Source organism: Stegostoma tigrinum, chromosome 26, assembly GCF_030684315.1.
Source record: "Stegostoma tigrinum isolate sSteTig4 chromosome 26, sSteTig4.hap1, whole genome shotgun sequence".
NCBI lineage: Eukaryota > Metazoa > Chordata > Chondrichthyes > Orectolobiformes > Stegostomatidae > Stegostoma > Stegostoma tigrinum.
Window position 1 is genome coordinate 2504393 of NC_081379.1, and position 14057 is coordinate 2518449.

Sequence of the window (14057 nt, forward strand, 5' to 3'; positions counted from 1 at the left end):
TTAACATTTCGAGTGTCGTGACCCTTCGTCCATTCTATAAAAGGGTTGCTGGGCTTGAAATGTTGTCGCCATTTTCTGTCTCCATGGATGTTGCCAGACCTGCTGAGTTTCTCCGGTACCCTCTGTTTTTGTTCTTTAGGGCTGTTTGATATTTTATTGGGAATCATTTTTGAGAATTAGAAGTGTCAGCAACTTCACCTTTCTGTTTGGTTTTGTCTCTCTGTAACTAACTTCAGCAGATTAATATTTAACACAGGGTCAATAGAATACATTGTGAAGGCCCTCAAGCTTTCATTTCTGTCCTGTTGCTGCCAGAACCGGAACTGAACACTCATCAGTCGTGAGGAGTGCATTCAGCTGTGAGTTATAAATGAGCTAAACTAAATTCAAATCAAAGCTATTTGCTTGACTGGCATCTCATTTACGATCTTAAACATCCACTCCCACCACCATCAGGAGCAGCAGTGTGTACCATCTACAGGAGAAACTCACCAAACATCCTCAGGCACCTTCCAAACCCACGACCACTTCCATTTAGAAGGACAAGGGCAGCAGATACATGGGAACACCACCCCCTGCAAGCTCCCCTCCGAGTCACTCACCATCCTGACTTGGAAATATATCGCTGTTCCTTCACTCTTCCTGGGTCAAAATCCTGGAATTCCCTCCCTAAGGGCATTGTGGATCAACCTACAGCACACAGACTGCAGCGGTTCAAGAAGGCAGCTCACCCCCACCTTCTCAAGGGGCAACTAGGGATGGGCAATAAATGCTAGGCCCAGCCAACAATACCCACATCCTTAGAGCAAGTTTTAAATGAAAAGCCTTCCAAGCATCTTACAAGTATCTGGTATTCATGTAGGAAAATCATTATTGAATTATTTGTAAATAATTCTTACATCTTTAAACTCAGGCTAATTTCTGGAAAATCAGCTGTAAATTAATTGCAAGATAACAGCTGGAGTAAGACAAGCCTGCTATACGTCTTTAGCCAACCAGAAATTTGCAATCAGCCACTGAGCAGTGATGCCAGAGCCTGTGTTTACTGAAGACATTCCAACACGGCCACAATCTCCAATGTTGGGCTAAAAACTACTTCATTGTTGTTCATGGGATGTTACTGGCAAGCTGACCCCCAAACCCCCTTCCTCATTACCCTCGAGCTCAGTAGCTCTCTAGGCCATTTCAGGTAGGGCAGTTAAGAGTCAACCACATTGCTGTGGGTCTGGAGTCACATGGAGGCCAGACCGGGGAAGGATGGCAGTTACAAAAATGGAAGTTGCTGGAAAAGCTCAGCAGGCCTGGCAGTGTCTCTGGAGAGAAATCTGCATTAACATTTCAGGCTGAGTGACCCTTCCTCAGAACACCCCTTCCCCAGTTCTGAGGAAAGGTCACCAGACCTGAAACATTAATTTCCCTCCACAGATGCTGAGTTTTTCCAGCAACTTCTGTTTTCGTCTCTGATTTACAGCATCCGCAGTTTTTTTAGTCTTCATTGAGGATGGCAAATTCCTTCCTTGAAGGGCATTAGCCACCAGGTGAGCTTTTGTAAGAATTGACAATAGTTTCTGTGGTAAGTAACTGCGGAGGCCAGTTTTCCATTCCAGATCACTTTGAATTAAATTAAAATCCTGCCTGCTGCCCAGGGTGGGATTCAAGCCCCCGTTCCCAGGATTTGTAGCCTGAGTCTCTGGACTGCCACTACGCCACCGTCCTCCCCCTGGTACCTGCAGCTGAGCATCTTTGGCTTTGAAATGCTTCACCTGTGTCTTTGCTTCTTCCTCACCCTGCCACAGTCGGCTCCTCCAGTTCAATGAGCTCGGTGGGCTCCAGCAGTAGTCGGGTTTTCCAGTGTTCGCCAGCAGGAGCCAGTACAGAGTCCCCTCCTGCAGCGTATGAGGGACCCTTCAGTCTCCGGTGCACATACCCTGACACCTTCGCAACGAACATTGACGCGATGGTGACCTTCGAAGCACCAGAACTACCAGAAGAAACACTTATGGAGGTGCTTAAAATTTTATGATTTTTTTGTACTGTGTTTAAAGCAGACAAATAGAACCTTCAGTCAAAGAGTTACTTTAAGCCTCAAGGTGAAGGTGCCGTAGGCCCACAGTCATGGTATAATCTGCGGGTGATCACTGCTTAGGTGAGGGGAGAGGTAGAGAAGGAGAGTCCTTCATAATAACCTCAACTAGTGTGGGAATTGGCCCCACAGTGGACACTGTGTAATCACCAACCTGCTGTCCAGCCAACTGAGCTAACCAGCCTGTACAACTTCAACTCGAGGGGCAGCCAGGAACTGAACGCGGTTCAACTGCTTGGAAGGCAACTATGCTCGCAACGGTACCTCTATCACCTGCTGGCCTTGAGGACAAAGATTAAAGGTGAATTCTAGATGACATCTCAGTAACAAAACAAGCCAAAATAGTGATAACAAAGTGTGAAGCTGGATGAGTCCTGAGATGCTGCTTGGCCTGTTGTGTTCATCCAGCTTCACACTTTGTTATCTTGGATTCTCCAGCATCTGCAGTTCCCATTATCACTGACACAAGCCAAAATAGTGTGCGTGCTGGAAGTAATGGCAGAAATAACCGTCAGGTCTGGTAGCCTGTCTTCAGAATCAGAGAGTCATATTAACCTCAGGACCATTAACTCTGTTTCTCTCTCTATAGATGCTGTTGAGTTTCTTCAGCATTTTCTCTTTTAATGATAGATTTGATATTTTGCATGGTTTTCAATCGCATTAATTTTTTTTGACCAGCGATAAGTGCTAGAATGATTCTGGGAAGTTCTGGAAATTCTATCTCCACCCCCCGACCCACCCATTAGGATCAACCAGAACTCTACGCCCCCACCCACACCCTATCTCACTCTGGGTTCCACTCACTCATTATGGCCTGTACTCACTGACACACAGCGGGCTCCTGGTCTGGCCAGAGCTCAGTTCCCATTCATTCCCTCACCACACCACCCCCTTCCATTTTGGGAATCTCCTCCAGGCTCACAGTCCTCTCATCTCTCTGTCTGCCTCCAACCCTGTCCTCTCAACTGCTCCACTTTGAACCGTTCTGGGATCTTTGCCTTTAGCCCACCAGAAGCTGTATGTTTGGAGACACCCCCACCCTCCCTGAGAATTCACTTTTTGTAACACTCTAGCATTAAAATACAGCCAAATAATGACCTCTGTGACTCATCATTTGGTTACCTGTCTAAATATTTCCTACCTTGCCATGTGGCCTGGTGTCGAAGCCCGTTTCATGACATTGCTGCATGCAGGCGTGTGTGAACGCGTGTGAGTGTGTGTGAACGCGTGTGAGTGTGTGTGAACGCGTGTGAGTGTGTGTGAACGCATGTGAGTGTGTGTGAACGCGTGTGTGTGTGTGAACGCGTGTGTGTGTGTGAACGCGTGTGTGTGTGTGTGTGTGTGTGTGTGCGCGAGAGTGTGTGAGTGAGAGTGTGTGTGTGTCAGTGTGCGCGAGAGTGTGTGAGCATGCGAGTGTGTGTGTGTGTGTGTGTGTGTGAGAGTGTGTGCGAGAGTGTGTGAGTGAGAGTGTGTGTCTAAGTTGTTGCTGTACCACGTCCTGGAACATTTTGAGTTGAAGTGACACTGAAACCAGGCAGCCGAGAGTGTTTGCATTCATGTGGCGCCGATCCCGAAGCCTTTCACAGCCAATCGAGGGCTGTTCCTTGAAATGTCATGTGTGAAGCGCAGCAACCAAATTTGTGCACAGCACGATCCCACTGACAGCAATTGAGTAAATACGCAGATAATGTGATTTCAGTTATGTCAATTGAGGGCTAAATGTTGACTGGGAGACTGAGGAGAGCTCCCTGGGTCGTCTGTGAAATAATGACCAGTCACCTTTTAAGCGTGCAGAAAATCCCTTTAAACCAACAGAACGTTTTAGTGTCATTGGTGCTGCATGTATCTTGCTGGGGGTGATGTGCCAGTCATTGCGCCAGCTCCGGTCTGCCCACAGGAGACACCTATCTGAGAAACAAAAATAAAACGCTTTAGGTCTTTGCAAACTCCCTGGATCAGCCTGTGATTTGGAATTCCAGCTGTGGCCCTCTCGTGCTGAATGTGTTCCAGCCAACATTTAACCCTCAGCCAGCGCCTGAAACAGATTTTCTGCTCATCTACTTCCTTGCTGTTTGTGGGATCTTGCTGTGTACTTGTCGGTTGCAGCATTTCCGACAGCCTGCCAAGATGACCCTGACACAGACCCAGGTCTTTCTCTTCCATCCCGTCACCGAAGTAGGAACCCAGAGGACAGCAATTCAAATCCATCCTCGGAAAATAAGGAATTTGAGTTCACGGTGCTTAAAAACGAGGTCAGAAAGCTGCTTTCGACAAAAGCGACCGTGAAACTATTGGGATGGCGTAAAAGACCATAAGATACAGGAGCAGAAGCAGGCCATTCGGCCCATTGAGTCCACTCTGTAAAAACCCAGCCAGCTCAATAATGTTCCGTAGATAAGGAAACCTTGTGTCCACAAGATAGTAGGAACTGCACTTGCTGGAGAATCTGAGATAATAAGGTCGGAAATCCTGTTAAGAAATTCTGAAGAAAGCTCTAGGCCTGAAACGTCAGCCTTCCTGCTCCTCTGATGCTGCTCGGCCTGCTGTGTTCCTCCAGCCCCACACCTTGTTATCTCTAGCCTTGTGTCCGTATTTGGCTCGGCCTGTATGTGTGGTCACCTCTTAGCTGCCTGCTGGGACATGTAGAGTAAATGCCATTCTCGCTAATGACCCCACTTCCCAAGGAAGGATAAAAACAGATTATGAGAGAAAGATCACAGTTAGGTTCACAATGTAATCATTTACACTTGCTGCTGGCAGCTAGATACACTCCTCTGCCCACAAAAGGAACATGTCCAGGCTTTGCACTTCTTACAATTAAACAAAGGCATGCAGGGGCAGGGCCAGTAGTTCCCTGGTTCATGCTCCATGGCAACTCCTTAACCAATCAGAGTTGACTTTCCAACCAGTGGTGTCCCTTTGTCCATGCAGTATAAATTGTCATTCCCTTTGAAGTCTGGCATTCTTGTGTTGGTCCTGATGCACAGTAGATAAAAACCTTCGACAGCCTGTCTCTTTCCTTCAGCGGTACTTGTGACAGTTTATTATACACACAGTCCCTGGGTTGTTCAACAGGTTTTGTTCTGGAGTCCAGAACAGTGATGTGAACGCAAGTCAGAACACAGTGCAGGACAGTGGAAAGCGGCTGCTGGTCAGCACAGGGAGTGTTCATATGTCGGGTCTTTAAAATGATACCCCTGTATGGGATCACATTTATAAGTATAAGTGCTCAGAAGTTGGATGTTTGTGGAACAGGACTCCATGCACATCCATTCCGACTACATTAGACTGTCAGAGATCAGAGACATTCCCCCAGGTCTGAGTAAACACTAGTTTCATAACCCTCCTGTGAGAAAGAACATGACTGTCTCAGAGAAATGGCTCTTCACGTTTTGTTGGGCTTTTTTCCTGTAATGTGAACGTTCCTGTCTAATTGATGATGTGTTTTAGCAGCAGCTTGGGGCATGGGTTCAAATAGGGTGTGGGGTGGGGTGCTGGTGGGTAGGTGGTCTTTGGTGACAACCCCTCAGTTGCAGGGACCCTGTGTCCTTTGTATAATTCAGATCGAGGTGACGTTAGGGGGATTGCTGAGCTGTGGGTTGCAGGGAGGCAGTTTGCTGTTTTTCCACCTGGTTTGTTTCAGGACAGCTGCGTGCTGCAGGGGAGATGATGAATTGTGTCAGTGCGATGCTGTACACTCAGCTTGGTAGAGAAAGCAAAGCAGCTGCTGACACAGTCTTTATAAAGAGGAGGGTTGGAATATTGCCATGCTGGTGTGTGGGCTAGTCTCCCGGTTATGTCCCTTACTCTGAGTCAGGATCAGGGAGAGTGATGCAGGAACAGAGTGAGGCATCGTGAGGCTGACAGATAGAGACCCCTGACCCCCCAGCACAGCAACCTTTCAATTCAAGGCATTGTTGGAAAAAGGAAAGACTTGCATTCCTATGACGTCTTTCGCAACCTCGGGACTTCCCAAGGGACTTCGCAGCCAATAGTATATTTTCTGAAGTGTAGACACCATAGCAGTGTAGGAAATGTGGCAAGTAAACATTTGCACCACACAAGTGGGAGGTGAGGACCAGCTCAAATGAGAGAATCGAACCATTGCTCCTTGACATTCAATGGCCTTCCTAATGCTAAATCCCACTTGTCGCCATCTCAGGGGTTACCACTGACCAAAACCTGAACCGGACTAACCATATTAATACAATGGCTCCAAGAGCAGGTCAGAAGCTAGGAAGTAACTCATTTCTCAACTCCCCAAAGCCTGTCCCACCATCTCCCAGGCACAAGTCAGGAGTATGATGGAATGCTTCCCACTTGCCCTGGATGAGTGCAGCCCCAACAACACTACAGAAGACCATAAGACATAGGAGTGGAAGTAAGGCCATTCGGCCCATCAAGTCCACTCCACCATTTAAATCATGGCTGATGGGCATTTCAACACCATTTCCCTGCACTCTCCCCGTAGCCCTTGATTCCTTCTGAGATCAAGAATTTGTTGATCTCTGCCTTGAAGGCATCCAACGTCCACTCAAGAAGCTCAACACCATCCAGGACAAAGCAGCCGCTTGATTGGCACCATATCCACAAACATCCCACTCCCTCCACCACCGACGCTCAGTCGCAGCAGTGTGTACTATCTACAAGATGCTCTGCAGAAACTTGCCAAAGACACTCAGGCAGCACCTTCCAAATCCACAACCTCTTCAATGTCGAAGAACAGGGTCAAAAATCACACGATACCAGATTATAGTCCAATATGTTTATTTGAAAACACAAGCTTTCGGAGTTCAGTTCCTTCCTCAGGCATAATGAAAGTTTGTGTTTTCAAACAAACCTGTTGGAGTATAACCTGGTGTCGTGTGATTTTTGACCCTGTCCACCCCAGTCCAACACCGGCAGCTCCACATCTAGAAGGAGAAGGGCAGTAGATACATGGGAACACCGCCCTGTGCAAGTTCCCCTCCAAACCGCTCACCAGCCTGACTTGGCAATATCATTCCTTCAGTGTCACTGGGTCAAAATCTTGGAATTCCCTCCCTATGGGCTGAGTGAGTTGACCCACAGCATGAATTGCACTGGTTCACGAAGGCAGCTCACCCCCACCTTCTCAAGGGCAATTAAGGATGGGCAATAAATGCTGGCCTAGCCCCAGAGATGCCCCGTGTCTATGAATAAAGAAAAAGAATGTGATTTGCACACAGCAAGGTCCCATAAACTGCAACTAGATCCTAACCGTCTCATTTATTTTGTGGAAGTGTTAAAATAATGGCCCAAGGTAGTGAGAATGTTCCGCTCTTCTTTTCAACAGAGGTGTGAGATCTATTACAGTGATCTAAATCAAAGGGGACGCCTAAAGGCCAGCATCCCCAGTGGTGCAGCACTCCCTCGGCACCGCACACCAAAGGCTAGCCCATATTATTGCCATAAATGCCTGGAGTGGGTCTTGAACCCACAATGTTTGGCTCAGAGTCAAGCAAGTGTTTCCAATGAAGCAAGGTTTACTGCTGACCAATTAGCACAGCATCTGTCCTTACGGTGCTCCTGGAGCATTGGTAATATTGCAGGCCTGGTAGTGTTCTGCGGAAAGGGTTTTAAATCCCACAACGAGAAGTGGTGAAATTTGATTTCAACAACCTTGGGAATATTTTGCCTCATGGTGAGCATGTTTAAACATGCAGTCAGTTCACCAATATCAATCCAGGAGGGAAATCTGCCACTCATACCTGGTTCTGGCCTACCTGTGACCCCAGAGCCACAGCAATGTCATTGTCTTTTAAGTGGAGACTATAGGATGGTGGAAGAAGGCACTCCGTTCCATGACAAATAGGGATATAACCAAATGTAACACGCTATCCAAGTGGAGATCTCAGTGATGCCCTCCATGTGGAAATGGTGGGGAAATTGGGAACTCTGATAGAGACATAGTTTTATTTCTGCTGCAGTTTTACACATAATCTCAACCAAATGAAATGCAACAGACAAACAGTTCTGAGCATTGACTTGTGTTTTGCAAGATGTGGGTTTTTATTTGCCACAATTGTCTTTCCCAAATGTTTAGTGTCTTGTCAACTGCACAGCAACCGTATCCAGTTAGAGGACTCGAAATGTTAACTCTCGTTTCTCTCCACAGATGCTACCAGACCTGCTGAGTTTCTCCAGCAAAGTCTGCTTTTATGCTTTGAAACCTCCAGCGCCCACAGTTATTGGTTTGAGTTCCATGTAGCTAGTTGTCGGGTTTAGTGTCTGTCAGTGACAGGGTTTATATCAGAGTCTGTGTCATTCACAGCAGGAACACACCGAAATACTGAAAAACCTACGGTTCACCCTGGTCTTTGTCCACTGTGTGATGGAGATTGCTTCAGCTAAGGGTAACCCCTTCGAGATGGCCTGCAGCTCGGTGAACTCAGCCAACCAGCTACAGGAGAGCATGGTCGCCGATCAGATTAGTCTGCTCAGCAAAGAGTGGAGGTGAGTCCCACAGACTGGGGGCAGAAGATTCAGGGTTACACAGCCCTGTGCCACTCAGGATGGCTCAGTGCATCACACCCTACTACCTGGCATCAAACCTCTCTGTGACTTCATTTCCAAATCCCTCTGTCACTGCTTCCCTCTCTCTGTCCCTTCCACCAGTCCCTACACCCCCTCCCTATCACTGTCCCCTCCACCAGTCCCTACACCTCCTCCCTATCTCTGTCCCCTCCACCAGTCCCTACACCTCCTCCCTATCTCTGTCCCCTTCACCAGTCCCTACACTCCCTCCCTCTCTCTGCCCCCTCCACCAGTCCCTACACCCCCTCCCTGTCTCTGTCCCCTCCACCAGTCCCTACACCTCCTCCCTATCTCTGTCCCTCCACCAAGTCCTACACCTCCTCCCTATCTCTGACCCCTTCACCAGTCCCTACACCCCCTCCCTATCTCTGTCCCCTCCACCAGTCCCTACACCCCCTCCCTATCTCTATAACCCCCTCCATTCCCTACACTCCCTCCCTTTATCTGCCCCCTCCACCATTCCCTACACCCCCTCCCTGTCTCTGTCCCCTCCACCAGTCCCTACACCCCCTCCCTATCTTTGTCCCCTCCACCAGCCCCTACACCCCCTCCCTATGTCTGTCCCCTCCACCAGTCCCTGCATCCACTCCCTATCTCTGTAACCCCCTCCAGCCCCTACTCCCCCTCCCTATCTCTGTCCCCTCCACCAGCCCCTACACCCCCTCCCTATCTCTGTATCCTCCACCAGTCCCTACACCCCCTCCCTATCTCTGTCCCCTCCACCAGCCTCTACACCCCCTCCCTATCTCTGTCCCCTCCACCAGCCCCTACACCCCCTCCCTATCTCTGTATCCTCCATCAGCCCCTACACCCCCTCCCTATCTCTGTCCCCTCCACCAGCCCCTACACCCCTCCCTATCTCTGTAACCCCCTCCAGCCCCTACACCCCTCCCTATCTCGGTAACCCCCTCCATTCCCTACACCCCTCCCTATCTCTGTAACCCCCTCCATCCCCTGCACCCCTCCCTATCTCTGTAACCCCCTCCATCCCCTGCACCCCTCCCTATCTCTGTAACCCCCTCATTTCCCTACACCCCTCCCTATCTCAGTAACCCCCTCCATTCCCTACATCCTCCCTATCTCTGTAACCCCTTCCATTCCCTGTCTGTACACCAGATTCTGGATGTGCATCCCTCATTCCCGTCGCTGTGCCATTGGTGGCTGTACCTTGAGCTGCCTGGGCCCTAAGCACTGGAATATTGTCCTTAAATCTCTTGGTCCTTCACCGGGAGTCTCCGTAAAACCCACCTGCCTCAGTAATGTTTCAGGCAGCTGCCCGAATATCTCCTGAAGTTACTCAGTGTCAGACTTATTCTGATTATACTCCTGCTGAGAACCAATTAATGTTTCTTTGTGTTAAAGGCCTTACTGAAACCTCATCTCTAATATTGATTCAGAAACATCTGACTCAGAGACAACAGAAATTATTTTCAGTGGTAAGAACCTGCAGAGAGACACTTGCCTGTCCTCAGGCTGGTGCACACATTCAGCAACAGTCTCCCACACGCACAGACAAACTCTCTCTTCCTCACATCCACTCTCATTCTCACACATTCTCTGTCTCACACAGGCATTCTGTCTGAAAACACACTCTCACTCTCTCTCTCTCTCACACGCGCTGCTCACACTCAACGCACACACGCATGCTCTCGCACACGTACACACGTGTGTGCTCACACACACACACACACACACACACACACACACACACACACACACACACACGTATGAACTATCATTTCCTGATTGCTGTGTTCCTGTTCTTGTTCTCAATGGCTGCAGCTATGCAGAGCAGTTGGTGCTCTATATGAAGGTGACAGAGCTCCTGGCATCAGCTTTACACATGAGCAAGAACCAGATCAAGGCAGGCAAGCTGTGCCCATCATCGACTGTCAAACAAGGTGAGCTGCCTCAGACCACTGTGGGTAATCCTCTGGCACACATAGCAGATGGGTCACAAGCTGTGAAGGGACCAGTTTGAATGGAACACTCCACCACAACAAAGCCCTAGCTTTCACAAGGATATGCTAGCTGCTGTTTTGGAGAAAGTCGGTTTGGGAACGGGTATAGAAAACATTGAGTCAGCATTTAATCTAACCAAGTCATCTCACCAATCCTGGCCAGGAATTAGTGAGCTCTGGAATGACACAGCACAGAGGATGGCCATACCCCCCATCATGTCTCTACTGGTTCTTTGAAAGGGCTTTCTAATTAATCCCACTTTCCCTGTTCTTCCCCAGCTGCCTTGTTATGGTTTTCTTTTCAATATAGCATTAACGCAGATAGAATGGGCATGATGTCTGCATTTCTGTATAAATCTTGGCACAGATTCCCTGGGAATCTCCTCAGTAGCACACTGCCATCACTTAGTCAAACATCCCATCAGTGGGAGAAGTCAATGGGCTGGTTGTCGGTCAGGGTTAATTCATCCCAAAACCCCTTTAAAGAACTGGACCCAAAACCATATTCCTCCTTCACACTCTATTGATTCAGCTTTTCTTTTAAGGAATGGCCATTGGTCTGAAGCCAAGGTGTCAGCTTTGCATGCTGGGTCTGCTCGCGGAGTTTCCAAACATCGCCCAGCTTGGTCCTGAAGTGTGTCAGCACATTGGCGCCTTGTTTTGACCAGGCAATGTGGAGTGAGCATTGTGCACTGCGCAATGTGACCAGTTACAAATGACCCCGTCATGAACCTAAGTCACAAGCACTTTCCAAATCTGCAGTGCAACAGTGTACTTCAGATCATAACCAAGGGCTGGTGGAATCTATTTGTATTTTCATTAGAGGCACAATGGCCTAGTGGCATTATCGCTGGACTATTAATCTACAGACCGAAATAATGTTCTGGGGACCTGGGTTCAAATCCTGGCACGCCAGCTGGTGGTGTTTGAATTCAATAAATATCTGGAATTAACAGTCTAACGATGGCCGTGAATCCATTGTCAATTGTCGGAAAAACCCATCTGCTTCACTAATGTCATTTAGGGAAGGAAGCTGCCATCCTTACCCAGTCTGGCCTACATGTGACTCCAGACCCACAGCAATGTGGTTGACGCTGGGCAGTTAGGGATGGGCAACAAATGCTGCCAAGCCAGTGATGTCCTCATTCCATGAATGAATAAAGGAAAGAAAAACAGAGATGTACACCATAGACCTTTCAGTCCAACTTGTCTCTACTGACCAGATATCCTAAATTAATCCAGACTCATTTGGCCCATATCCCTCTGAACCCATGCACTGGGGTCTTCACTAGCTAAGCCAAAATTTATTGCCCGTCCCTAGTTGCCCCTTGAGAAGGTGGGGGTGAGCTGCCTTCTTGAACCGCTGCGGTCCATGTGCTGTAGGTAGGTCCCCAATGCCCTCAGGGAGGGATTTCCAGGATTTTGACCCAGTGACAATGAAGGGACGGCGATATTTTCCCAAGTCAGGATGGGGAGCGGCTTGGAGGCTATATTATCTCAATAATAATGATTCTAGAATAGAACATGAACCTAAAATTTAAGTAAGAAAGTGGCTCTTTGTATCTCTGCAGTGGTGAAGAAGCTGAACAAGCACTACAAATCCTGTGTGTCTCACTGCCGCTGTCTCACAGTCAGACTCCAACGCTTTTTCATTCATAAACAACGGCTCATGGACAGAATAAACAGCATCACTGCAGCGAAGCTGATTTACAGTCACACTGTACAGATGGTAAAAGTATCTCTGTCACTCTTACCCACACAGATCCTGGTCAGCTGAGGCCTATCTCAGACACTCTTCACCTATTGGTGGGCAGGCTGGGGAAATGAGGAAGAGGGAGATGTTGAGGGAAGACTGTAGGCAACAGAGAGGCCTAAAGGGGCAGGAAAGAGACACAGGAAGAGTACACAATGGGCGAAGTGTTGGATGGAATAGAGCACTCGGCTCTGCCCTGCCGTGTGTTCCTCTCCAAGTCCTCATTTTCGAGCTTACAGCCTGGAGATGAAAACGGTGCAAAACAGGAAAAAAAAAGTGTGCCAGAGAACATCAGAACTAGGAGCAGGAGTAGGCCATTCAGCCCTTCAAGCCTGTCTCCCCATTAAAGTGGAGTCAATGCCCTAGTGATATTATTGGTGGACTATTAATCCAGAGACCTAGACAATGTTCTGGGGACTTGGGTTCAAATCCTGCCAATCCATTGTCGATTGTCAGAAAAACCCATCTGGTTCACTAATGTCCTTGAGAGAAGGAAACTTTACCTGTTCTGGCCTAAATGTGACTCCAGCCCCACAGCAATGAGATTGACTCTTAACTGCTCCTGGGCAATTAGGGATGGGCAATAAATGCTGTTCGGTCGGCAAAGCCCTCATCCCAAAAACGAATAAAGAAAAAAGTTATGATCATGGCTGATCACATCTTAGCCTTCACCCCACTTTTCTGCCCATTCTCCATAACCCTTCACCCCATGACTGATTAAAAATCTGTCAGCTTCCTCCTTAAATTTATTCAATGTCCCAACATCCACCACCCTCTGGCAGACTGAATTCCACAGATGCACAACCCTTTCAGAGAAGCAATTCCTCCTTAGTTTTGTTTTAAGGCTGCCACCCCTTTCTCCTCAAACTGTCACCTTTCGTTCTAGATTGCCCCAAAGAGGGGAAACAATTGCAAAGCTAACAACAAAAGCTTCTGTAAATATTTGAGAGAGAGCACAGGACTGGGGGTAGTGCTGAGGTAATGTCAGTGGGCTAGTGATCATGAGGATCAGACTCTGGGGCAGTTCTGAAGGAGGGCCACTGTACTTGTAACCTTAACTCTGCTTTCTCTCTTCACAGATGCTGCCAGAACTGCTGAGTTCCTCCCACACTTTCCATTCTTATTTCAGCATCTTCGGTATTTTCCTTTTACTGCACTGGGGTCACAGGTTCAAACCCCACTTTGGCCACTGGTGGAATTTGGAAGTTCAATTGTAAAAATCTGTAATTAAAACCGAATTTCAGGGACAGTGACCAAGTGGTTATCGTCAACTGTCATTGAAAACCCATCTGGCTCACTAATCTGCCATCCTTTCCTGGTCTGGCCTACCTGTGACTCCAGACCCACAGCAGTGTGGTTGAGTCTTAACTGCCCCCTGTAAAGGGCTAGTAAGTCTGAAAAGACTGAAGGTAGTGAGGACTAGGCAACAAATACTGGCTTTGCCAATGATGCCCACACCCCACAAAAGAATAAATAAAGTGGGGCAGTGTGGCCCATCAAGAGCAGATGCAGCTGTAGTTGAAAATACACAAAACTTTAATGAAAATATCTGTCTCCACAAAAGAGGAAAGGATAGAATTTCAGCAATACAAAGGAACTTAAAAAGGAATCAGTGGGAGGGGATGAGTGGATTAAAAATAAGTGCAAAATAGGAATGGAAAAGATAATGAGACTGAAGGAGAACTGTCCCCAAGATGTGATGATT

At 48.0% G+C, this 14057-nt stretch overlaps 1 protein-coding gene across 3 annotated transcripts in view; it reads left to right on the forward strand.

Moving 5' to 3' along the window:
• The window catches only part of ulk1b (unc-51 like autophagy activating kinase 1), a 104021-nt gene that overhangs the window by 82111 nt on the left and 7853 nt on the right, over positions 1 to 14057 (forward strand). For 2 of the 3 annotated variants that reach the window (XM_059654889.1, XM_059654891.1), the window contains exons 23-26: positions 1797 to 2005; positions 8376 to 8557; positions 10421 to 10539; positions 12171 to 12328. In XM_059654889.1, coding sequence (XP_059510872.1) covers positions 1797 to 2005; positions 8376 to 8557; positions 10421 to 10539; positions 12171 to 12328 — 668 coding nt within the window. The remainder of the gene's footprint in view (positions 1 to 1796; positions 2006 to 8375; positions 8558 to 10420; positions 10540 to 12170; positions 12329 to 14057) is intronic. The other variant, XM_059654890.1, reaches the window with a different exon arrangement.